At 41.4% G+C, this 24891-nt stretch overlaps 2 protein-coding genes across 2 annotated transcripts; both read right to left on the reverse strand.

The window, feature by feature from the left end:
• Positions 1 to 819: 819 nt before the first annotated feature.
• Positions 820 to 9021, reverse strand: PRSS58 (serine protease 58). Its single transcript, XM_061198269.1, has 6 exons — positions 8962 to 9021; positions 7312 to 7339; positions 7060 to 7198; positions 6581 to 6840; positions 1053 to 1192; positions 820 to 969 (listed from the first exon to the last, which is right to left on the reverse strand). The coding sequence occupies exons 1-6, from the start codon at positions 9019 to 9021 to the stop codon at positions 820 to 822; spliced, it is 777 nt and encodes a 258-aa protein (XP_061054252.1).
• A 3086-nt stretch (positions 9022 to 12107) lies between these two features.
• On the reverse strand, positions 12108 to 18172 carry LOC133096654 (probable inactive serine protease 58). Its single transcript, XM_061198270.1, is given in 6 exon segments — positions 12108 to 12257; positions 12658 to 12794; positions 14526 to 14776; positions 16724 to 16880; positions 17700 to 17898; positions 18119 to 18172. Coding segments are annotated over 6 exon segments (948 nt in total).
• Positions 18173 to 24891: the final 6719 nt, after the last annotated feature.

Raw genomic sequence — 24891 nt, forward strand, 5'->3', positions numbered from 1 at the left:
TGGTTTTGATCCTCGGTCAACTGACCAAAGGCCACTCCCCATAGAAAAGTATCAATTGAAACTCTCAGGTGGTAAATGGAGCTGCAGAGGTGAAATGAAACGAAAAGGAAGGAAGAAAAAGGCAAGAGTGATAACTGGCGGAGAATGCAGTTCCCGGGGCAGCTGGCATAACAGAAAGAGCCCACGTGCACGTATATTGGCAAAATCCATCCTGGACTCCCTGTTCATCTGCTGTGTCCTAAGCCCCAGTTAACTTTTGTATTAACCTCTCAGAGCGCAAGTCCCTACTGAGAATCCTGCAGAATGAATGTCCAGAATCTGCGTCTGGTGCTGAGAGTTGTGTGGGCAGGGAGAAACCAAGCGCCATTCCTCCAACAGCACCCCTCCTTAAACCCTCTCCCTTCCCTGGGACTTCTATGTAGCTCCATCCTTCTCAGACTTCCGTTTGCCATGTGTAACTTGCCAAAAGCACATGCTATCGAATTCTGTGCAAGTAGTAGGGGTTTTGTCGCCCAAGATGGCAATCGAGTGGCCTTTTTTTTTCAATAAGTCAATGATCAATTCGTTAGAGAGAACACAATTGCCACTCCATAAATTCCAACTGCCTAAGGGGTATGGAGTTTGCCATCATCATCATTAGGTGAGGAGGGAGGGCTGCCATGTATAATCACAGTACAGGTTGGTACCAGTCACCCACTCTGTGGGGCAGGAGTGAGACAGGTATGTGTGATGCAACTCAGGACACTGATTAGATTTAATTCTGAGTCTGGACTTGGGGACAGGTGGTGTCATATGGTCTAGAATTCCCATCATGAGAGCTCAGTTGTTCCGGATGGTATTTTCAATCCAGGGTATGTAGTTAATGATTCTGGTATAGATGCCAACATCGGCTCTCAAAACACATCCATCTGCAAAAGTCAGGATTCCTTGAAGTACCCCATCGCACATGGCAGGGGCAGCTGTGACTTCCTGCCAGGAAAAAGGAAACCGGGTTATTTTCCTGACAAAGGACACAATAAAATGGGAAAATTAAGGCATTGAGAGTACATTACCTTGCAGGGCAGCCTCCTTCCTGGCACAATGCCCACGCACATCATACTATCTCTGATGTTGTAGGTTTTATAGGCTTCGCGCCACTCAGTCTCGGAGATTACAGAGATATTGACATTCTGCAGTGAGTCGGGGTCCTTGTCTAGAGGAAAGAAAGAAATAGAACTTTAAGAATTACGAGATACCAAACTTTCTTTTTTCCTTTCCCTCTTTTTCAACATATTTCATCTCCTGGTAGAAAGGAAGAGTTCAAACACTGAGAGAAATCACAACTATGACCACTACGACCATAGGAAATGATCAGATTAACAATTTCTCATGATACAAAGTGTCTATCTACTTATAAAAGAGATTAAATTCTTGGAAGTTAGATGTAAATATAAGACATTTCTGCAATGAAATGAAATAAATTACTTAAAATTTTTCTGGCAATTCAAACATTTAAAAAGTGTCCTTTGAGTTGGAATTTTATTCATTCAATTTTATTTTACTTTTTGAGCTTCCATGTTTTTTATTTGTCCCATATTTGACATTAATCACTGTCTCCTTTCTAATTTTTTAAATTGAAATATATTGACAAGAAACACTGTATAAATTTAAGGTATATAGCATATTGATTTGACACATTTGAATATTGTAATATGATTGCCATTGGGGCAATAGTTCACCTCTACCACCTCACATAATTATCATTTCTTTTTTGTGGTGGGAAAAATTAAGATCTAGTCCCTCAGCAAGTTTGATTATAATACAATATTGCTATCTATATTCACTATACTGTGTATTAGATTTCCAGAACTTATTTATCTACTAGTTGCAAGTTTGTACCCTTAAACAAGGTCTCTCCTATTCTGAGAGTTTGAAGGAATTTAGTGAGCTCTAAGCCTAATTTTTCATTTAAAATCACTCAAAAAGTGGTTTTCTTAAACCCATAAAACTAGGATTTGAAACTAAGTCTCCTCATTCCTAATTCAAGTTATTTCCTTTACATCAGTGGTTCACACGTACTATGAACTGTGCAGACCCATAACACAATTTTTCCAATCTGCAACAAAATGAGAAAAACAAGAGCAAAGTAGTATCTCCACATATGTTAGTTTTCTTGCCAAAGATTCTTCTTTAGGAGGAAGTATTTTAGTTTAAGATTTTGTTTTTTTTAATGGGTGTGTGTTTATTTGAGTGTCTTTATTTGAAAATAATATATTAATTCTTTAAAAGAAAATGATTGAGATTCTTTGCCTTATTTTCCAGTCCAGCAATAATTGTATAGCTCAACATTTCTTTTGGGAATGTTTTTTTTTGGAAATGCTTACTTAACTACTTCATGAGCCAGATCAAAATAAACTGCATTTTTTTGTAAGTTACATCTCTTTTTGACTCAAGTGACATACCCAGATGAATCAAACATACTGCTTAACAGAAGAACATCTGCCTATTTCCAAAACTCAAATTGTCTCTCAAAGGACAAGGAAATTCTACTTTTTTTTTTTTTTTAATTGGAGTATAGTTGATTTACAATGTCGTGTTACTTTCTGCTGTACAGAAAGTGAATCAGTTACATATACATATATATTCTTTTTTAGGTTACTTTCCCATATAGGTCATTGCAGAGTATTGAGTAGAGTTCCCTGTGCTATACAGTAGGTCCTTATTAGTTACCTATTTTATATATAGTAGTGTGTATATGTCAATCCCAACCTCCCAGTTTATCCCTTTCCCCCTTCCCCGCCCCCCACCCCCGACCCCTGGTAACCATAAGATTGTTTTCTACATCTGTGATTCTATTTCTGTTTTGTAAATAAGTTCATTTGTACCATTTTTTTAGGTTCCACATATAAGCGATATCATATATTTGTCCTTCTCTGTCTGACTTACTTCGCTCAGTATGACAATCTCTAGGTCCATCCATGTTGCTGCAAATGGCATTATTTACTTCTACTTTATGGCTGAGTAATATTCCATTGTATATATGTACCACATCTTCTTTATCCTTTCCTCTGTCGATGGACATTTAGGTTGCTTCCATGTCCTGGCTATTGTAAATAGTGTTGCAATGAACATTGGTGTGCATGTATCTTTTTGAATTATGGTTTTTTCTGGGTATATGCCCAGGAGTGGGATTGCTGGATCATATGGTAGCTCTATTTTTAGTTTTTTTAAGGAACCTCCATACTGTTCTTCATAGTGGCTGTACCAATTTACATTCCCATCAACAGTGTAGAAGGGTTCCCTTTTCTCCACACCCTCTCCAGCCTTTATTGTTTGTAGATTCTTTGATGATGGCTATTCTGACCAGTGTGAGGTGATACCTCATCGTAGTTTTGATTTGTATTTCTCTAATAATTAGTGACGTTGAGCATCTTTTCATATGCTTTTTGGCCATCTGTATGTCTTCTTCGGAGAAATGTCTATTTAGATCTTCCACCCATTTTTTGATTGGGTTGTTTGTTTTTATGTTATTGAGCTGCATGAGTTGTTTGTATATTTTGGAGATTATTTCCTCGTCAGTCGCTTCGTTTGCAAATATTTTCTCCCATTCTGAGAGAATGTCTTTTTGTTTTGTTTATGGTTTCCTTTGCTGTGCAAAAGCTTTTAAATTTAATTAGGCCCCATTTGTTTATTTTTGTTTTTATTTGCATTACTCTAGGAGGTAGATCAAAAAAGATCTTGCTTCGATTTATGTCATAGAGTGTTCTGCCTGTGTTTTCCTCTAAGAGATTTATAGTATCTGGCCTTACATTTAGATCTTTAATCCATTTTAAGTTCATTTTTGTGTATGGTGTTAGGGAGTGTTCTAATTTCATTCTTTCACATGTAGCTGTCCAGTTTTCCCAGCACCACTTATTGAAGAGACTGTCTTTTCTCCGTTGTGTATTCTTGCCTCCTTTGTCATAGATTAGTTGACCATAGGTGTGTGGGTTTATCTCTGGACTTTCTATCCTGTTCCATTGATTTATATTTCTGTTTTTGTGCCAGTACCATACTTTTTTGATGACTGTAGCTTTGTAGTGTAGTCTGAAGCCAGGGAGCCTGATTCCTCCAGCTCCATTTTTCTTGTTTTAGAGGATGTTATACTGGGTGATATAAGCCAGAAACAGAAAGACAAATACTATCTCACTTAAATGTGAAATCTAAAAAAGCCAAATGCATAGAAACAGACAGTAGAATGCTGGTTACCAAGGACTAGGGGGTGGAGGATATAGGGGTATGTTGATCAAAGGGTACAAACTTTCTGTTGTAAGATGAGTAAGTTCTGGAGGTTCAATGTACAGCATGGTGACTAGAGTTAATATTGCTGTATGGTGTACTTGAAATTTTCTAAGAGAATAGATTTTTTTTTTTTAAGATCTTTATTGGAGTATAATTGCTTTACAATGGTGTGTTAGTTTCTGCTTTATAACAAAGTGAATCAGTTATACATATACCTATGTTCCCATATCTCTTCCCTCTTGTGTCTCCCTCCCTCCCACCCTCCCTATCCCACCCCTCTAGGTGGTCACAAAGCACCGAGCTGATCTCCCTGTGCTATGCAGCTGCTTCCCACTAGCTATCTATTTTACATTTGGTAGTGTATATATGTCCATGCCACTCTCTCACTCTGTCCCAGCTTACCCTTGCCCCTCCCCGTGTCCTCAAGTCCATTCTCTAGTAGGTCTGCATCTTTATTCCCGTTTTGCCCCTAGGTTCTTCATGACCTTTTTTTTTTTTTTTTAGATTCCATATATATGTGTTAGCATACGGTATTTGTTCTTCTCTTTCTGACTTACTTCACTCTGTATGACAGACTCTGAGTCCATCCACCTCATTACAAATAACTCCATTTCGTTTCTTTTTATGGCTGAGTAATATTCCATTGTATATATGTGCCACATCTTCTTTATCCATTCATCTGTCGATGGACACTTAGGTTGCTTCCATGTCCTGACTACTGTAAATGGAGCTGCAATGAACATTGTGGTACATGACTCTTTTTGAATTATGGTTTTCTCAGGGTATATGCCCAGTAGTGGGATTGCTGGGTCGTATGGTAGTTCTATTTTTAGTTTTTTAAGGAACCTCCATACTGTTCTCCATAGTGGCTGTATCAATTTACATTCCCACCAACAGTGCAAGAGGGTTCCCTTTTCTCCACACCCTCTCCAGCATTTATTGTTTGTAGATTTTTTGATGATGGCCATTCTGACTGGTGTGAGATGATATAAGAGAATAGATCTTAAGTGCTCTCACCACACACACACACACACGCAAGGTGAATATGTGAGGTGGTGGATAATTAGCTTGATTGGGGCTATCATTTTACAATGTATCAATATATGCATATCAAAACATGAATTTTTATACCTTAAAAATGTACAGTGCTTATCTGTCAATTATACCTCACTAAAGCTGGGAAAAAAAGAATTTCTACTTTTGTGATATATTCAAGAAAATGTATCCTAAGATCTGAAGGTATTTATCAAAAAGTAGTTTAAAATGGTTTGAGTAATGGCAGCATTGTTAGGATAAGTGTGTAGCCACCTCTTGGCTTCTGTAAAAGAAAGTGGAAGTGGATGGAAAAAATGTAATCTGATATGCTTGTTAAAAATTAATCTCCTTTCCATACTATGATGTCTAGTGTATGCTGTATATTAAATATATTCAGACTTACTCATGAGTAAAAATGTATTAATTCTTCCTAAGGGACTCTATCATAGTTTTTTCTTATTGTTACTCACCTCCCCCCACCTCCAGTACTCACTGCCATCTTGATTAATAGCTAGAGACAGTTGATTAGGATTTGCATGAAAAATATGGAATGGGATAGTGGGAAGAGGGAAGACAGACACAAAACTTAGAAAAGAGAAGGCTGTCTTCGCTTGCTCAAAGTTTTTTCATGTAGTCTGAAACACGTGACATAGAAGAAAGCTTAGGTAGAACATGAAATTCAGTAGTTTTGAATTATATACGGAAGACTTCCACTGAAAAAAATGATAGTCGTTTTCCAACTTCCTGAAGAAGTGAGTGAGTGTTCATTTTCAGAATGTTACCAGTTAAAAATACTTGAGAAATATTTTCTTAAACTTTTGTTGATCTGTATCACAATTTTGCATATGGAAGTTCTGCATGATTTAGCACAATATTATGTATTTATCTTACGTTTAACACATAAACATTATTTCATGCTATTTCAAGGCTTTAAGTTTCTTTATTGCCTGAAATGGTTGGAAACCATCTGATACAGTTTGTGCCATATTTCAGAATTCAGAAAATTAAGGCTCCAAAAGTAAAGTGACCGACCAGCTGTCATACAGCAAATTAAGACCAGAATACAAATGTCCTGTGTCCACTAACACCACGTCTATCAGATATGAAAGCAAAGATGTAGAAAGATACAGTGGGAAACAAAAGATTGCAGGACTTCTGCAGTGAGGCTCTAGGGAAGGGAAAGGAGATGAAAGGATGAATGAAAAGGTTAGAAGAAAGCTCAAGGTTAGAAGAAGCCAAGAGTGGAGGCGGGAGAGATGCATGTCTGGTTCTGAGAGCTACTCACAGAGATCACACACATTGTAGGTCCAGGTGGAGACAGTGCACATGGTGTCTTCAGTGGCAGGTTCTCTGGGCAGGCTGGCCAGTTTCACATAGTCATTGAGTTCAGTATGGGTTTGCAGCTTGATTAACATGAAGTTATGCTCAATAGAGGTGATGGAGAATTGTGGATGATGAATCATCTTCTCATAACCAACCACTTGTATATGCTTTTCTTCTTTTAGATTTGATGGTTTTGTAACCCCCAGTATTAACTGAAGCTTCCTGGAGCAATAGGGATATTCATGAGAGGACTTAACAGACATGGCTTATCCATCCTTATGGGCCTTTATTAGCTCCTCCCCAAAGCCTTTTCTCTACTACTGAACATCCCCAGAAGGCCTCTCTAATCCTATTTAATTGGGTGGATCCCAGGCAGGATTCTGGTCTGTACCCAACCTGAGAACCCAAAGTGTAGGTTGATGTTGGGGGCTTATTACTCACAGTAAGTTACAGTGTGCAGCTGTGATCACCCAAAGGGGGTGGATCAGGCCTCCAACACAAGGCAAGTAATCAGATTTCAAGTAGATCATGTAGGGGGGAGTGATGACATCTTTGTAATCTGGGTCAAAGGTCAAAGCAACTGGAGAGAGAAACATAGACCAGAAATGCTGAGATTGTTTTTCAGGTATCATTAGAGAAAACAAAGGAAGCTAACTCGATAGACTCAAGTTCCCCCACCCTTCTCTCCAGTACCTTTATCTGTAAGTTGAATTTCTTTGTTCTAAAACAAGAAAAAATGATAGAAACATATCTATTTCAAAAGATAAAAGGTGTTTTCTCTTTTAGTTGTCCATAAGCATTCTTCAAAGTAAAATACAACCTTCCTTAGATACCTTCCAAGTGGACATATGTTAAATCAACTCATTTTTCTACCATTTTTAGAATGCTTTGACCAATCTTAACCCTTTCTCTTGACAATGCTAGGCTGAGTGATATGTGTCATTTAAAGAACAGAGCAAATGCTAACTGAGTCTGAGAAGGAGGAAATCATTCATTCATTCAACAAGTAAATATTAAGCATCTAGTGTGTGTCAGGCTCTAAGGGCTTGTGCTACATAGTGAACAAAACAGAGAAATATTTCTGCACTCATACATTCTAATGAGTGGAGACGTTCAATAATAATAAATACAGGGACTTCCCTGGTGGCGCAGTCGTTAAGAATCCGCCTGCCAGTGCAGGGGACACGGGTTCATGCCCCAATCTGGGAAGATCCCACATGCCGGGGAGCAAAAAAGCCCGTGCGCCACAACTACTGAGCCTGCCCTCTAGAGCCTGCAAGCCACAACTACTAAAGCCAGCACGCCACAACTACTGAGCCCGTGAACCACAACTACTGAGCCACAACTACTGAAGCCTGTGCGCCTCGAGCCCATGCTCCACGACAAAGAGAAGCCACTACAATGAGAAGCCCGTGCACCGCAATGAAGAGTAGCCCCCGCTTGCGCGACTAGAGAAAGCCCTCGCGCAGCAACGAAGACCCAATGCAGCCAAAAATAAATAAATAAATAAATAAATAAATTTATTTTAAAATAAAAGAAGAAGTAGATTACTCAGTAGTATAATCCAAGTGGTATATACAGGTATATGCTGTAAAATTCTTTCAGCTTTGTTTTATGTTTGAAAACTTGCATAATAAAATGTCAGAGAAACATTTTTAAAAATGGAGGTATGTGCCTCAGAGCATACCATAAGAAGTGAAGACGTTCACTTCTACATTGTGTGCAAGGAAGTATTACCCAGAAGTTAAAATTTATCTGGGTCTTAGAGAAGAGAAAGGAGCTTGTCTGACATAAAAAGAAGAGAAAAAATAATTCAAAAAGAGGGAAAAGCTTCTGTAAAGGCGTGAGTACGTGAAACATTACCCAGAAGTTAAAATTTATCTGGGTCTTAGAGAAGAGAAAGGAGCTTGTCTGACATAAAAAGAAGAGAAAAAATAATTCAAAAAGAGGGAAAGGCTTCTATAAAGGCATTAGTACGTGAAGCAACGTGGTGTTTGTGGAAATACTACCAAGTATTATAGGGGGAATGTTAAGAGCTGGGTGGAGACATAAGCAGAAATTAAAGAATGAGAAGCCTTATCTTTTAAGTCTTGTATATATACGACTTGCATTGTCTTTTATTGCATAGGAATTAAGGAACCAATACATTCATTATTTCACAAAGTTCTATTGAATGTTGTAGAGGATAGAGCCATGCCCCATTTCACACCCTGCATAATCCCCGAGTGCCTCCCCTTGAGTGTGGGTGGGACTTGTGACTTGCTTCTAACAGAATATGGCCAAAGTTATGGGTTGTCATCCCCATGATTATGTTAATCTATTGCATTAACATTGTATAAATACCCATCTTGCTAGCGTGCACAAGGGAGATTCTTCATGCTGCTGGACAAAGTAGGCAGCCATGTTGAGGAAGCCCAGGTGGCAAAGAACTATGTACGGGTGACCTACCTGTACCAAGTACAGCCTCAAGGCCCTGAAGACAGCTTTCAGCTCACAGCCAGCAAAAAGCAAGGGTCCTGTGTAATACAACCACAAGGGAATGGATTCTACCAACAACCTGAATAAATTTAGAAGCAAATTCTTCTCCCAAAGACTTGCTAGACCCTGAGGAGAGGACCCAGCTAAGCCAGGCTTGAACTCTTGACTCACAGAAACCATAAGATAATAAAGGTTGTCTTAAGCTGTACAATTTGCGGTAATGCTTTTACACAGCAATAGAAAACTATTACAAATGTACACTAGGTGCTGGCACTTTATTAGATGACTGAGTAAGAAGGGGGAGGAGAATCTTGCCCGCATAGATCGTGAAGACTAATAGGGGAGACAGAAGTTATAAGACCTACTATCATGAATGTCACAATGTGAGAAATAAAGGGAGGTAGAAAAACACATAGTTGGGACCCTAAGGCAAGGGTCAGAAGAAGACCTCCTTGAGGAAGTGCTGTTTGAGGCTTGAACGATAAGTAGAAGTTAATCAAATGGGGAGATGGGGAAGAGATCTCTGGGAAGATGAACAAGGACTCCAAAGAGAGCAGAGCACACACGAAAGAATACAAAGAGAGACAGAGAAGGATCTTACAAAACAGACCTTTCAGTAATTGCCAAGTAAGAACGGCCTGCAAACAAGACGAGGAGGCAACCAGAGAGCAGATCAAGGGAACGTGTCCTTGGGCACGATATTTTAGATGGGAGAGACTTTATCTTGCTTAAATGGTGACAGGAAGAATCCAATTGATAGGGGAAGTTGAAAAATACTGAAAAGTGGAGATAATAAAGCAAGTCCATGAGGGTGTCAGAGGAGAGGAGATCCATATCATAGGCAGAGATAGAAGCTGTTGATAATAAGGCTTCATTTACAGGAAGGATGGGAAAAAAAATAAGAAAAAAATCTAAGTATGTTTTCAGATTGGGGGATGAGAAGTGGACTGAGGTATCTTCTGAGGGTTTCAGTCTCTCTCCTCCCAAACCAGAGGTTGTCTGCTGAAGGCAAGCCCTGAAAGTTGGAGGAAGAGAGGAGAACATTTGAAATGGTCGTTATGGAGAATGTTATAGCTGACGATTTGGAAAATATAGGATGGTCAATAAGTGCTGAAGATGTAATTTAAGAGTTGCATGAAGTTAACTGAATCACTTTGCTGTACACCTGAAACTAACACAGTGTTGTAAATCAACTATGTCAATTAAAAAAAAAGTTACAAGAAGTGATCAGATGAGCATTTTATTAAAAACCCTGGAGCAAATATAGATGTGATTCAGTAAATGGAGCAGGGAGCACTGGTCAGTGAATCAGAGACAGGAAGCAGGGCGTAACTAGGGACAAGCCCACTGGAGAAGAAAGGCAAACACAGGGGCTTGTGGTTCCGATGGGCCAAAGATTACAAGAAAAAGAAGTGTAGTTGAATTAAATGGGCTTAGTGTCCAAATTTGAGGATATGGTTTTTCTCTATGTGCCAGGATAAGCGTGGTCTTAGTCATAACCCAGATGGTTTTTCTGTTTTGTTATTTTTGTTGTTTTGTTTTGCTTTGCTTTGGCAGGAGAGAAAAAGCATCCATGCTCAGAGTATATCAATGACCAAAACCCAACCCACCTCAGCAATCTCTACAGACACACAGATTCACCACCTCCCTCATGAGATGCAGCTCCAAATCTCTTCACTCTTTGCAGAGTCTTTTTCTCCTGTGGCATGATTCTCTCTGCTCATCTCACTGGCCCTCTCTGTTCCTCTTTCCCTTTTTAACAGGTAATCCCATATCACACTGCCCCTCCCCTACATGTAACTCCATAGCCTCTCATATATCACTTGAACCCCTACTTTTGGGTCATTCAGAATCCTCTCAATTCTGTATTCTTAGGTGTCCTGGTCAATGGGTTTGGGATGCTGTACATCTCCTCACTTTATGCCAGTGTGAGAGAAGCACTGAGCATCCATCAGAGCTCTTCCCAATAGCACAGAGCTTTACTAAAGTCTGCACCTACTACCTATAAACACAGAACCCACCCCGTTGTTATTATTTGGATATCACCTGAGAGCCAGATCTTTGTCTGCTTGAAACGACCATCTCTAGTTCCTTCAAGGATCTCACATATAACATGCCCCATCTCTCTGATTCATAACCATTGTTCCTGATCCATTACACATGAAAACATTGCTTCTCTTTATATTACTGCTTAGAACCACCATCTAGGCCATTGTGAAAGTCAGAAACTCAGCTGACTTTCCCTGACTCTGCCCCTGTTGTTTCTACTCACAGTCAATATGTCTAAAGTGTACAGACTCTGCTTCCCTACATCTCCCAGTTCAGAAGTTTGACAATGTTTCATTTACCGTGGTGGCTTTAATGACACACCCTCTGATGCCTACAAGACAAAAATCTAAATTCCTTTACCAAACAGGTCAGGCCCTTTGCTATCTAACACTTACCTGCTATAAATAATACTCTTTTATCACATTCTCTCTCCCCCTCTGCAAACAATTTTCTACCCTCCAGTATTACTTATTTACATATATTTTCCAGAACACATCACAGTTTTTATGCTTTTCTGACTTTTACTTAACTAAACCTCAGTTTTACAATATTCGCCCCGAATTTGTCTGCCTCTTGGGTGGTACCTCCCGTGACTCTGATACCCTAATGTTTTTTCTCCTATACTCCCATGGAACTTATTGCTCATTCCATTGTAGCAATTGTCACAAGGTATTGGCTAACTGATGGCAAAGTCTGTGTCATAATGTATCCCTAGCATATGCAGTACCTACCAAATAGCTGATATTTCAATAATTTTTGAATGAACAAATGGTGAGGATGTTGCTGAATTTCTCATCATGTTTACAGTTTATGTGATAAAGAGATCCGGGGCCACAGCCCAAGTTTTTAGTGTGATTTTTTTTTTTAATGAATTCTGTTCAAGAACAAGAAAGATAGAGTTGTGGATCCAGTGTAGACAGCAAGAAGGTACTGCACTGAAGGGATGGAGGAACAGAGGAGCCTCAGTAGCTTTCAATGACGCTCATGATCCATCTTGCATAAGGATTAACTTCTGTGAAGAATCCTTCACTTCCCAGGGTGACACTTCCTTTTGCCCAAGTCAAGATGCCATGCAACCTCCCACCGCAGATGGCTGGAGCTGCTGAGACTTCCTGCCAGAGAGAGGGAACAGGAGATCAATAGTGCTTTGTCCTCGTGGAACAAGAATTAATTGCAAGAAGTGGCACATTATAGTAGCAGAAGCATCTAACGGCCTGGAATCATTTTTCTTGAGAGGTGACAAACCTCTCTTCACATCCACGTAGGGCTCACCTCTCTTGGTTTGAATTTGACCAAACTGAGAGCAAGTAGGAGGAGAAAGGACAAATGGCTCTCCCCCCGAATCTCTCTCACTGTAAAGGAAGGCAGGGGAGTTGATGAGAAATCCAGAGACTGAGGAGAAAGAGGAGAGGGGCTCCAGGCCTTCTTGTTGGGCACCATTTGGTTTCCTATGGGCACCTCTCCTCCTCATGGACCCCTTGCTAACTTCCTGTCTGGGGAAGGGAAAGATACCTTATTTTCAGATAAGGTCTTTAGAGGTTGTCCCACACACATGATGTTTATTGCCATTCTTTCATCTTGCATATTCTGGCACTCATCGTAGGGGAGAGTATATTGGTTTATCCAAGTCAGCATGTCAGGATCACTAACTGTGGGGAAGAGAAATGAAGTCCAGGGTTACTCTCCTTATCACATATACTCTTGTGATCAGCCTCTATTTTGTGAATACATTAATACCCGAGAATATTTATGGCAGGTATCAGACATTCCATCCTTCTTAGAGTCCCTTGTTCAGTACCTCTGTGTCAGAGCAGTGGATTCAGAGCACTATGTGAGCCTTACGTCAGATATCATCAGATCTATAATTCTCTCTGTAGCGTGCATAACTTAGAAAGCTTGAAAAACCCACAGGAAAATTATGAATGATTGTGAGAAGAGAGAGACACAAAGCCATTGTCCCCAAGAAACCTTCATTTTTGGCACCTACTTCATCATCTTTACATTTAATCGTAAAGGTAGAAAACTATTTTTAATGTGTCTAAGCATGCTTTTTTAGTGAGATAATTTATAAGTGGATTATTTATAAGTGTATGTGAGTGTATATGTATAAATATACATATATATTTTCCCCTAAGAAGTAATGTTGCTCATCTCACTCATAGCAATTGTTACTATACTGTTAACCTCAGGATGCAAGGAATCTAACCAAGGCATTATATAATTTTAATCTCTGGTAGAGAGTAACAAGGAGGAAGGAAACAAAAAATTAACCAGAGACTGCTCAGCTAAGCCTAGTGTTACTTATAGAGAAGGATTTTTCTGATATATATCCAATCTAACATCTTAAAGCAGATTAGATCAGAAAATGTCAAGTCAGAAAAGAACAAGACGAGTTATGTTCAGTTTTAAGTTTTTTATGGAAATTGAATTGAAATACATAGAACAAGCTGGGTGAAAGTAACCTAGTTACTTGAAATAATGAACTCAATAAATATTGGGAGGCTGGCACCAGAGAGCTTGTAGAATTGGTTTGTCACTATGATTCTGACATGCAGAGCCTATGGGATAAAACATTTATGTAGTTTTATTTTGTTTTCAAATGGTGTGTAATGAATTACTTTGTAAAATGTGATACAGTTACTTTGAATAAGACTTAAAATCTTCTATTTGTTCAGAAAATATGTTCACTTAGATTCCCTGGAATGTTGCTTCTAAATTGAAAATGAAGTTGCCAAATACGGAGAATACAAAAGTTCCCACTTTCTACTTTTGTTTTCACAAAACAGACTGATAGACAAAACAGTCTCCCACTTTTTGTTTTTACAGAACATACGAATTGTTCTGTAACTACCAGAGGAGGGTTTAAACCTGATTAACACCCATGGCAATTTGCCTCAGTGAACAGGCTTTGGCAAGCCAATCAATCAATGTCACTTTTTAAAGTCAGCAAATCAGACTCGCCCCCAATAAACATGCTGAGTGCCAACCAATCAACAACAATCTCACCCAGGTAACCACGCCTCTACAGATGACGTCAACTTTCTTAAGCCCCTGAAAGTCTTCCAAACCCTGTACGGAAAGCTTCCCACAAACCCCGTATAAGCCTAGTACTCTGCTCCTTGAGACTGTCTGCTCAGCATTGCTCTTCTATAATAAGCAATAAATTTAGCTTTATCAGTTCATTTCAGGTATCGAGCGGTGGTTCCAGCATCCTTTGATAATACTGAAAGAGAGTATAATGGTAGTATAAGGCCCTGCAGTAATCCCTCTAGGGTCAAGAGCATTACCTCATAGCAGCTATTTCCTTCAGGTATATCCCTCCACATTTTCCCCAGCGCCAAAACCTTCTCAGGATGAAGAACACAGAGTCAAACACTTACGGTTTTTATATTTACTCCAGGTCCAGGTTGGGATAAAGCAGGAATCATTAAATGATAAGGGTTCCATAGCTATGGCTATGGTTCCCACTTGGTTGTTGAGTGCAGCAGCCTTAGACAGTTTTATCATCACCAAGTCATCGTTCGGAGATCCTGCGTTGAATTCAGGGTAGGGCACCGTCACTGAGTAATTCCGTATCTGCTCTTCCTTATTTTTGATGTTGGGTTGATAAACTCCCAATCGGATTTTAACACTATGGAAGAAAGGAGGCAGGGAGTTGGAAAAGAACAGGGTCACAGAATGTCAGAATTGCAAGAAGTGTCAGAGGTGACCTCCTCCAATCATCTTAATTTTATCTCTTAAACCTGAGAACTCAAGTGACCGGCCTTGGTCTGTAAAATAGTAATAACAATAGTTTATAGGACTGTTGTGTTAGACTCAATGTATATACATAAAACCTGACATGGTATCTGCCACCTAGAACATACTCAATGCAATCTAGTTGTGATGATGGTGATGATGGTGGTGATGGTGATGATGGTGGTGATGGTGATGATGGATGATCTGAATGAATAGGGAACAGAGATGGCACCACAATCCATTATTCCAGAGGTCTTTGCCTACACTACACTGTCTCAAGCAACTCTTGAGCAAGCATATTGTACCCTTTGTTTCTGGATATTCTGAGGCCCTTCCCAGCTCCTCTTGGGCCCATATCATTGTATTTACCATGTGCTGCCTACACTGATTATAGATTCACAAGACTCTTAGTAGTCTATCAGGACTCCCATTTACCATCTTCCATTATATTTCCGGACAAATTCAAACCCACAGCCTTCCCCTGTCAGGAGTGCAGTCACGTAACAGATACAGGAGCCACTGCCTGCCAGAAACAGTTCATGCATTAGGCCTGGCTGAGAGAAGAACATCCAGTTTACCAGCGCCAGTTCTTGGAGGGGATGAACTGTCTTTATTTCCTTTGTATTTCTCATTAACACACAGAGCACGGCTTCAATCTGGGTCTGAGTAAACTGTCTTGAACAACAACTTGAGAGTTCTGAGTTAGAAATGACCCTTATATACTCCTCAAGCTCTGGCTGGGTCCCAGTCGTACAACAGTGTCTCACACACAACAGAGACACTGAGGTCTGTAAGCATCATCTCGTGCAGAGTTCCTTTGCCCTTCTTCTGTTACCTGCATCACCTGGCTTCTGCTAACACTTCGACCTCAGCCTGTGAACACCCACCCCTACTCATTACACTCACTCAGCGCTGGTCTCTCAGTTTGGCAAACACTCAATTATCTTTACTGCTTCAGAGACTCTGTACACTATTCCCTCTGCCTGGAATTTTCCCCAGGGTTTATTCACTTGGTTGCGTCCTCCTCTTCCTGTTGGTCTCATCTCTTCAACTAGGCCTGACATGATCACCCTAAGTAAAGTAGATATCTTGCTTTATTCCTGTATTTTACAGCTTGGCACTCTTTTTAATTATTGATTTTCTTTTATCTCTTTTAAATTTTATTTATTTATTTATGGCTGTGTTGGGTCTTCGTTTCTGTGCTAGGGCTTTCTCCAGTTGTGGCAAGTGGGGGCCACTCTTCATCGCAGTGCGTGGGCCTCTCACTATCGCGGCCTCTCTCGTTGCGGAGCACAGGCTCCAGACGCGCAGGCTCAGTAATTGTGGCTCACGGGCCCAGCCGCTCCGCGGCATGTGGGATCTTCCGGGACCAGGGCTCGAACCCGTGTCCCCTGCATTGGCAGGCGGATTCTTAACCACTGCGCCACCAGGGAAGCCCTTGGCACTCTTTTTAATGTTTTATTTGGGGACATTTATTTGTTTTGGCTTACTTCCTCTACCAGAATGTGAGCTCCATGAGGGAAAACTAATTTCTGTCTTGTTCCCTTGCTGTTTTTTCAGTGCATTAAACAGTCCCTAGGATATAGTAAATGTTCAGTAAGTATGTTGAATGAATGAATATTATTTACTGTCCGTGAGAAAGAGTCTTCTGACACCTTCCTCTTCATCTCCTCCTAAACCACCCAAGTGTGTATTATTTTCCCCATTGGGAAGACGACCCTCTCTCTTCCTGGGTCTTCTAATTCCCTAGGATGCCATTAGAACTTGCTGGGATGCCTCAGCAGACCTGATTTTGTTCGAATAGAATCCTCATGGCTCCCAAGAGCAAACGGATACTTACGGTAAGGGGCAGTGAGCAGCGGTCAGTACCCACTCAGGGTGAATGAGAGACCCCACACAGGGTTCCGGGAAGGACTGAAGATAGACCATGTAAGGAATAGTAAAATCTTCTGCTACGTACATCTTCTCAGTGTCAGAATCTTGGGCCAGAATGACTCCTAAAGAATCAGTGGGGTCACAGGTAGAAGGAGAGACAGGGCAAGAGGTGAGAGTTGACTAGGATAGTTTTTCCCACCTTAAGGTTTTCAAGGACAATGTCAAGGTCTTCAAATTATTTTTAAATATTCTTTTAAATCAAAGGGCAATCATGCATGTCACCTGAGCTCTACACATGAAGAAAACTGACACATGTCTTTGCTTGAGATGGAGGTATATTAAACTTCTGTGAAACTAATGCAAAGGTTTATCTGAGGCTGATCAAAAACCCTGATTGGCAGTGCTGTGTATTATAAAAATGAAAAAAAAAAAGAATTACTACTTTAAAAATAATAGTTTAAATTAACTTTTGCCAGGAATGAAAGGAACAAGTTAAATACTACCTGACTTTGGTGGTGAAAGGAGTGGAAAAGCTTGGGGTAGGGCCACGAGGCTCTCGGGGCCCCTGACCCAGCCCCCCTTCCTTTCCTGCACTCACTCCTCCAAAGTCCAACTGCCCAGAGAAAGGGAAGATATACTTTTCTGGTGTCTTTCCAGGAGACGTGGCAATCTAGGAAATCACACACTCAAGAGTCCTGGGAGAGTGCAGGGGACTTATAGTGACGTATCCTAACATGCTCACAGGCACCGGAGAAGCTCAGAGAGACTGCTGGTGGGGTAAGCTGTGCATGGAGAGTGGTTCCTCTCGTTTGCATCAACAGTTACTTGAAGGAAATGCCCACCAACTCCTCTCTCTTCGGTTGTGGCTAGCTACTTCCCTCTCTGACCCTCCCACACACCACCGCATCTCTCCCCAAGCAGCCACAAGACCCCAGACTCACCAGCTGCGCTCATGAGTGCAAAGATGAGATAGCACTTCATGGCAGGCTGGGATCTCGCCAGGAGCAGACAAGTCAGATCAAGCCGTCAGCTGTCTCAATCTTTAGTCCAAGCGTCCTTGGCAAGAACAGCGGGGGGAGAAAATATTAAGTTGGGGGGTAGGGGAGAAGCAAGGCTTTTACAGATGTCTTCAAACGACCCCTGATCAAAATCCAGTTACATAAGGCACACCTGAGATCTGTCTCTGATGTGGGTGAAAGGGAAAGGGGCAGACCAAGTCCAGCCTCTGGTACCTCTTCTCCGACCCTAGAAATCTCAGGTGTACCTGCTGACATTCTCCTCCCCTCTCTGTGACACAGTCTTTCTTTGTTGTCCTCTCCTCCCTTTGTGACTGTGAACCTCTCTCCCTGCCCTCACTTGCCGTCTCCCTTTTCCCCAAGAGTCGCTCTGCCCCTCTCAGAGACTCTTCAAACATCGGGGTATGAAATAGATTTAACAAACCATCCTCCCCTCGCCATTTTAGTGACGAGGATGCCGTAGGCCTCGTGGAAGTTAGCAGCCAAGTCAGGACTCGGAACGGTGTTTCCAGATTTCCCCTGATGTGTAGAACTTTACCTGAGCCCCGTGCTCCCAGAAGACAGCGGTGGGTGAAAAATTCTTGGAGATTCTGTATTCTGAGAAATGGCTTATCACAAAGAATGACCCTTCCCCACGTGAGTTTGAAAAGACTCCGTCCACTCTTTCTCATGGCTCCCATAAGACTTTGCATGACTCCTTTGTGGATGTGTGACCAGGTCAGCCACAGACCTTCCCACTTTTGCCTGAACCACGCGGACCCTCCAGCTCCCCATTCTTTCTCTCATCAATGATTAGCTGAGCTTAGAACTGTTGCCCCGCCCCGCCCCGCCCCGCCCCGAATCTAACTACAACTAGAGATAAACACTTCCTGTTCAGCTAACTGAGAATTCCCCTGATTGCAAAACAACCTCAACTGTTAATCTCCTCACCTGTAACTTGTCTACATCTCCCTACAAATGTCTTAAGGCAAAAGCATCGTGCTGAGGCACTCTGATCTCCAGATCTGGGATGTTCTTCTTATTGCAATAATCTGAATAAAATCAATCTCCCTACCTGTTCAGTTTCTGTGTTTGACACTTAGTACTCTTTTTAATGCACCCCACTCCTTCTTTTTATAAGTTAGCCTTAACTTTCTGACTGCCCCTCCCCCCCAAGAGATATGTAACAAATAGTGGTTTCAACCATGGATATTGGTCTATAGTTTTCTTGTGTTGTCTTTCTCTGGCTTTGGTATCAGGGTAATGCTGGCCTTGTAGAATGAGTTGGGAAGTGTTCTCTCTTCTTCAACTTTTGAAGGAGTTTGAGCAGGGTTGGTGTTCATTCTTTGAATGTTTGTTAGAATTCTCCAGCTAAGCTGTCTGGTCCTGGGGTTTTCTGTGTTGAGAGGTTTTCGATTACTGACTCAATCTCTTTACTCATTATTGGTCTGTTCAGATTTTCTATTTATAAAGTGCTTAGAACAGCAAGTTCTAATGGTAAATAGGAAGTGCTATATAAATGCTTGTTAAATAAAATAACCTTAGGATCCCCATATTTTCCAGGCCTCTGGGGACACGTTTTCATCTATGTCCAAATATTGTTGTAAGTCCTTAAATCTTTGTAACATTTCCATGTTTATTAATAGCAGTGCAGAGCATAGACTCAGGAGTCAAACTCCTAGGTAGGGTTCAATTCCTGGCTTCAGGACTTTCTAGGTGCCTTGTCCTGATAAAAACATTTAACCTCTTTAAGCCTCAGTATTCTCATTTACAAAATGGGAGGAATATTAGCACCTAATTCATAGGATGGACATCTTGTTTGCTTCCAGGTTTTGGCAATTATAAATACAGCTGCTATCAACACCCATGTGCAGGTTTTTGTGTGGAGATACATTTTCAACTCCTTTGAGTGAATACCAAGGAGTGTGATTGCTGGATCGTATGGCAAGAGTATGTTTAGAAAGTTTCCACAGCTTAGATGGAATATAAATTAAAAAGGGATTAGACTGAGCTACTCAGAAAAGATGGATATTTTTAAGACTAAATAAAGACTTTTGTAGTTGCATTTTTTCAACAAGGCAGACATTCTTACTTGACTTTTTTTTTATATATATACTTATTTATTTTTGGCTGTGTTGGGTCTTCGTTTCTGTGCGAGGGTTTTCTCCAGTTGCCGCCAGCGGGGGCCGCTCTTCATTGCGGTGCGCGGGCGTCTCACTGTGCGGCCTCTCCCGTTGCGGAGCACGGGCTCCAGACGCGCAGGCTCAGTAGTTGTGGCTCACGGGCCTAGCCGCTCCGCGGCATGTGGGATCTTCCCGGACCGGGGCACGAACCCGTGTCCCCTGCATTGGCAGGCGGATTCTTAACCACTGCGCCACCAGGGAAGCCCTCTTACTTGACTTTTAAAAGTAAGGCTAAAATCATACCAAGATAGTAAATATCTTTATTTTTTAAAGGTCTTTTAGAATTTGATTTTAACAGTAAAGTTACTTGCCATAAAAGAAATGATTAAACTAGTTTTCATTTAAATAATGAATTAAATAAGATTTCTAGGGAAAAAGAGGCTTCTATTTGTCTTATTAAAGCAAATATTCTTCGATAAATTCATCTTGAGTATACCTTGAAATTTTTTGCTCGTTAATGGGAAAACTAACAGATTATGGAGTGTACCAATCTGAAGTGAAGTTACTTCTATCCAACTTATATATCCCATGTGAAAAAATATTTACATAAGTAGCTAAACTTCCAAGTGCAAATATTGCTTTATTTTACATAGCTATCAAAGGTCCTAACCATGAAGTTGACAGTTGAGAGCCGTCTGAGAATTTTCAGAGCAAGTGATAAGTAAATTAAATCTATCTGTTACTGTAATGAGACATAGCAAGCAAAAAACTTTTCCTGATCTCAGACTGTTACCTCTTTACCTCTTTACATTGCCTTATTTTTGCTATGAAATATCATGGCTTCCTGGATTTTATTGAATCATGAATTAGGTATTTATTTGTAGTAAATATCTTTTGGTGAGAGATATCTCTTCTGACTACAAAATGGGTTTTTAAATCGTAGTATGCTTTCACAGGTCTTTTGATGTTTTTCTTTTGATTATACTTTAGAAGCAGATCTTTGCTTTCCATTTATCCATTCTTTAATCCAGTTTTCTTTTCCTGTGGCATTTGCATTGATTAGCATTATATTCTCTAGTCTCTATTTATTTGTTTTCTGTTTACGCAATCAGAATGAATACACCGTGAAGGCAAGGTTTTAACTGTTTTCTTCCCTGTTGTATCTTTAGTGAATAAAACACTGTTAGGCACGTAATAGGCCCTCAATAAGTTAAATGGTTGGATAAATGAATAGAATAGTTACATTGTCTCCACTGTACAACATACCAGGTTTATTTAATCAATCCTCTGTTAATGACTATTTGAGTTATTTCCGGATTTTCAGTGTTATGTAGACGATACATCAGTAAGCATCCTTGATTACTCTGGTGGAGACTGTGGCTGCCTCCTTAAAATCTACACCTCCTTTTCTTGAGAGCTAACCTTATAATTATCCGTTAACCAAATATATACCAAGTAGGCCATGTTTATTGCAAAATGAAAAGGTTATGTGTGCTCTGATGGTGTGCCATGTAACTTAATTATAACTTCAACAGCATAATCCTCTTCAGTTATTGGCTCAGGGATGTGACAGTGACCAAATTCAGTTAAGGAGACACAATATGTTTGACAGGGGGCTTCTGGGCAAAAAGCTTCTTTCTCCCTAGATACAGGCAAGGGAGAGTATGGCTCTGACAGCTGTCTTGATCACAAGGCTTTATCCTTAGGATAAAGCTGACAGTGATGCAGAGGGCAAAGACAGAAATAAATTGGGTCCCCTGATGGCATTTTTGAATTGCTGAATCAAACCATCCTTGCTGTTCTCACTATTTCTAAGCTTCCACCAGTGCATTTTATTTTTTTATTTTTATTTTATTTTATTTTATTTTTAAAAAATATTTATTTATTTATTTTTGGCTGCATTGGGTCTTCGTTGCTGTGTGCGGTCTTTCTCTAGCTGCGGCGAGCGGGGGCTACTCTTCGTTGTGGTGCACGGGCTTCTCATTGGGTGGCTTCTCTTGTTGCAGAGCACGGGCTCTAGGCACGTGGCCTTCAGTAGTTGTGGCATGTGGACTCAGTAGTTGTGGCATGTGGGCTTATTTGCTCCGCAGCATGTGGGATCTTCTGGGACCAGGGCTCGAACACCTGTCCCCTGCATTGGCAGGCGGATTCTTAACCACTGCGCCACCAGAGAAGTCCCCACCAGTGCATTTTAAAGTACATGTTAAAGTATGAGTTGGACATTCTGTTCCTTGCAACTGAATGATTCCTAAATGATACACTCACACATTTTTATTTTTATAAGCACATTTTAATAGGATAGGATTCTAGAAGTTTAGTTGCTGGGCCAAAGAGCATATAGATTTCACATTTTAATATAATTTCACAAATTGTAACAAGTCAGATTTTAAATAAGAGATAGAAAATGCCAAGATATGCTGAAAAGGGACTATTGGATGGCGTCCAGAAAAATGATTTATTTGCCTTTTCATACTTTACTTTGGGCCTGCCCTGATCTCTCATCTTTTATGTTATCTCACTTATCTTTTCAGGTCTCTGAATCTTCCCTCTACCTGAGGTGGTTAGGTGAGTAGGTGTATATTGGTGATGGTGATGGGTGGGGTAGAAGAACATTTCAGAGGGAACAGGGAAATCTTTAAACTCATTTGTTTCTGTAGAGAAGCCTGAGATGTTTATTTAAGGTAGATATAAGGTAACATTTAAAAACAAAAAAAGAGGAGTTATATGTGAAATTATTTTAGGCCATAAGCAAACATAAAAGCAATTCAATAACAACTAAGGAAATACACAGGACAGATTAGTTATAACTGAACATTTAAGAGCCCTGAATGCAAGGCTAAGGAATTTGGGCTCCATCCTAGTGGCATGATAAGGTAATATTAAGGGCTCAGGACTGCTCCCTACAAATGTGCCATCCAGAGGTATACAAAGGGATAGAAAATTGGTAATAGGGGAATGTATCTTCCCATACCTTCCTCTTCTGAGATACCTGTTATGGACTGCATATCTGTGTCCCTCACCACCAAAATTCGTATGTTCAAACCCTAACACCCAAGGAGATGGTATGAGGAGGTAGGGCCTTTGGAAAGTTTAGATGAGGTCATAAAGGTGGAGCCCCCATGATGGAATTAGTGCTCTTATAAGAGGGAGATACTGTTACCTAACACAAGTCTGTGTGCCTGACACACAATGAGGCCAAACAATACCAAAACATCAGAGTTCGGAGCACAGAAAGGTTTATTGCAGGGCCATGCAAGGAAACGGGTGGCTCATACCTTAAAAACCCCGAACCCCCTGAAAGCTTTCAGCAAAGCCCTTTTATAGGAAAGCTGAGGGAGGGGCGTGGTTAGTTGTTGCAGATTTCTTGGTGTCAGATCCTTTGTTCTTGAGGTCAGGTCGCGGTCAGGTCACGATGTTCCTGTAAACCTCCACCAAAACAAATGTTGTTCTGTGTTCTGACAAGAAAGTGCCAGGTCCCAAGGCTCGACTTGCGCCCTCTGAGGTCCAGGCCCTGGCTAAGAGGAGGGGGTCCCTACACAGGAGGGTTACCCTGCCCGGGAGCGCTCGTCCAGCACCCAGGCCCCGCCGAAGAGGTAGTTCTCCGCTGACGGTGCCCTCAGGGCCAGGTCCCCAGACCCTGCCCAGCTGTCATCACGGAGGGAGCCAGGAGCCCAGGACCCAGCCAGCGCTCAGGCTCCTCAGGCCACCCAAAGCGGGGCTGGGGAGCAGGTCCTGTGGACCCATGCAGACTGCTGCGGCCATTAGGTCTCAGAGGCAGGGAGTGGGGAGAGGTTCCCCCTGCCTCAAGGCCTGGGCCCGGCCAGTGGGTGCCGTGGCGAGGGCTCTGGAGCTCTGCAGGACACAGCACCCAGGCCCCCCCAGCTCACCCACCGGCCCGAGGCGGGAGGGCCTGGAGGGGCCCGGGGAGAAGACCTTGATACACCTCTTACCACACGCACTCCCCCCCACGAGGACCGCGACATGGCCAACCATTGGCCAAGGGCGACCTCCACCCGCCAGGTGAAGGGTCTCCTGCTTCTGATCTCGCAGTAACAGTTGCTCAGTAACAGGGTAAGGGCCGCGTGCTATTGGCTGCACGCCTGCCCCGCCCCTATTACAATACTAGAGTCAGTTCTCTCAGCCATGTGAGGATACAGCAAGAAGGCAGCTGTCTACAAGCCGGAAGGGGGCCCCCACTACCTCCTGTGTCACCTTGATCTTGGACTTCCCAGCCTCAAAAACTGTGAGTAATTAATGTCTATTGCTTAAGCCACCCAATCTGTGGTTTTCTGGTTACAGAGCACCAACTGACTAAGATAATACCCATCCTTCACCGTATCACGTTATCCTACTGGGGCTACAAACATTTTTACCTTTCAGAACTCCTCAACCTATTCCAATGCTGTTATGCTCAGACCATATTGTATCTTTCATCCTTGATTCATACCAGATACACATAGGAATCATGTACTGGGACCTGTACTCCTAATCATCCTCTAGATGATCCAAGGAAAAATGAAAAGTTGCAGGGAACAACACTGAAGAACTAAAGCGGGGTGTCTGTGCTGCCTCTCGGGATAGGGCGGAAGAGAACAGAGAACACCACCCCTATAGTCAAGACTTTTATGACCTCAGGGTAACAGATCAATTTTCCACAAACTTATCTGCATTTGCACCTTTTTTTGCTTACAGTTCAAAATAGTACATACGTTGAGCTGGGGTTTGGGCAGTCTAGTGTGGGAGAGGGGTACAGATTACCGGCAGAAATCATGCATGCTGTAGCAGTAAAATTCCAGATGGAAAACAAGAGCATCTTGGAGAATAAAAGAAATAGGTAGATGAAACCTTGGAAATACAGGATCTGTACTTTTTAAAACATTCTCCATGTAGCCTTTCCCCTAGTCTAGCCTCACAGAGTTTCAGGTAGATTAGAGACAAAGGGAGAGCGCAGGGTCACAGCGGCAGCAAAGCGATGGGATAAGAATGGCTGGGGCTTCACTTCAGCTGCACAATGA

The sequence above is a fragment of the Eubalaena glacialis genome, chromosome 8 (genome assembly GCF_028564815.1).
Source record: "Eubalaena glacialis isolate mEubGla1 chromosome 8, mEubGla1.1.hap2.+ XY, whole genome shotgun sequence".
In the NCBI taxonomy this organism is placed as follows: domain Eukaryota; kingdom Metazoa; phylum Chordata; class Mammalia; order Artiodactyla; family Balaenidae; genus Eubalaena; species Eubalaena glacialis.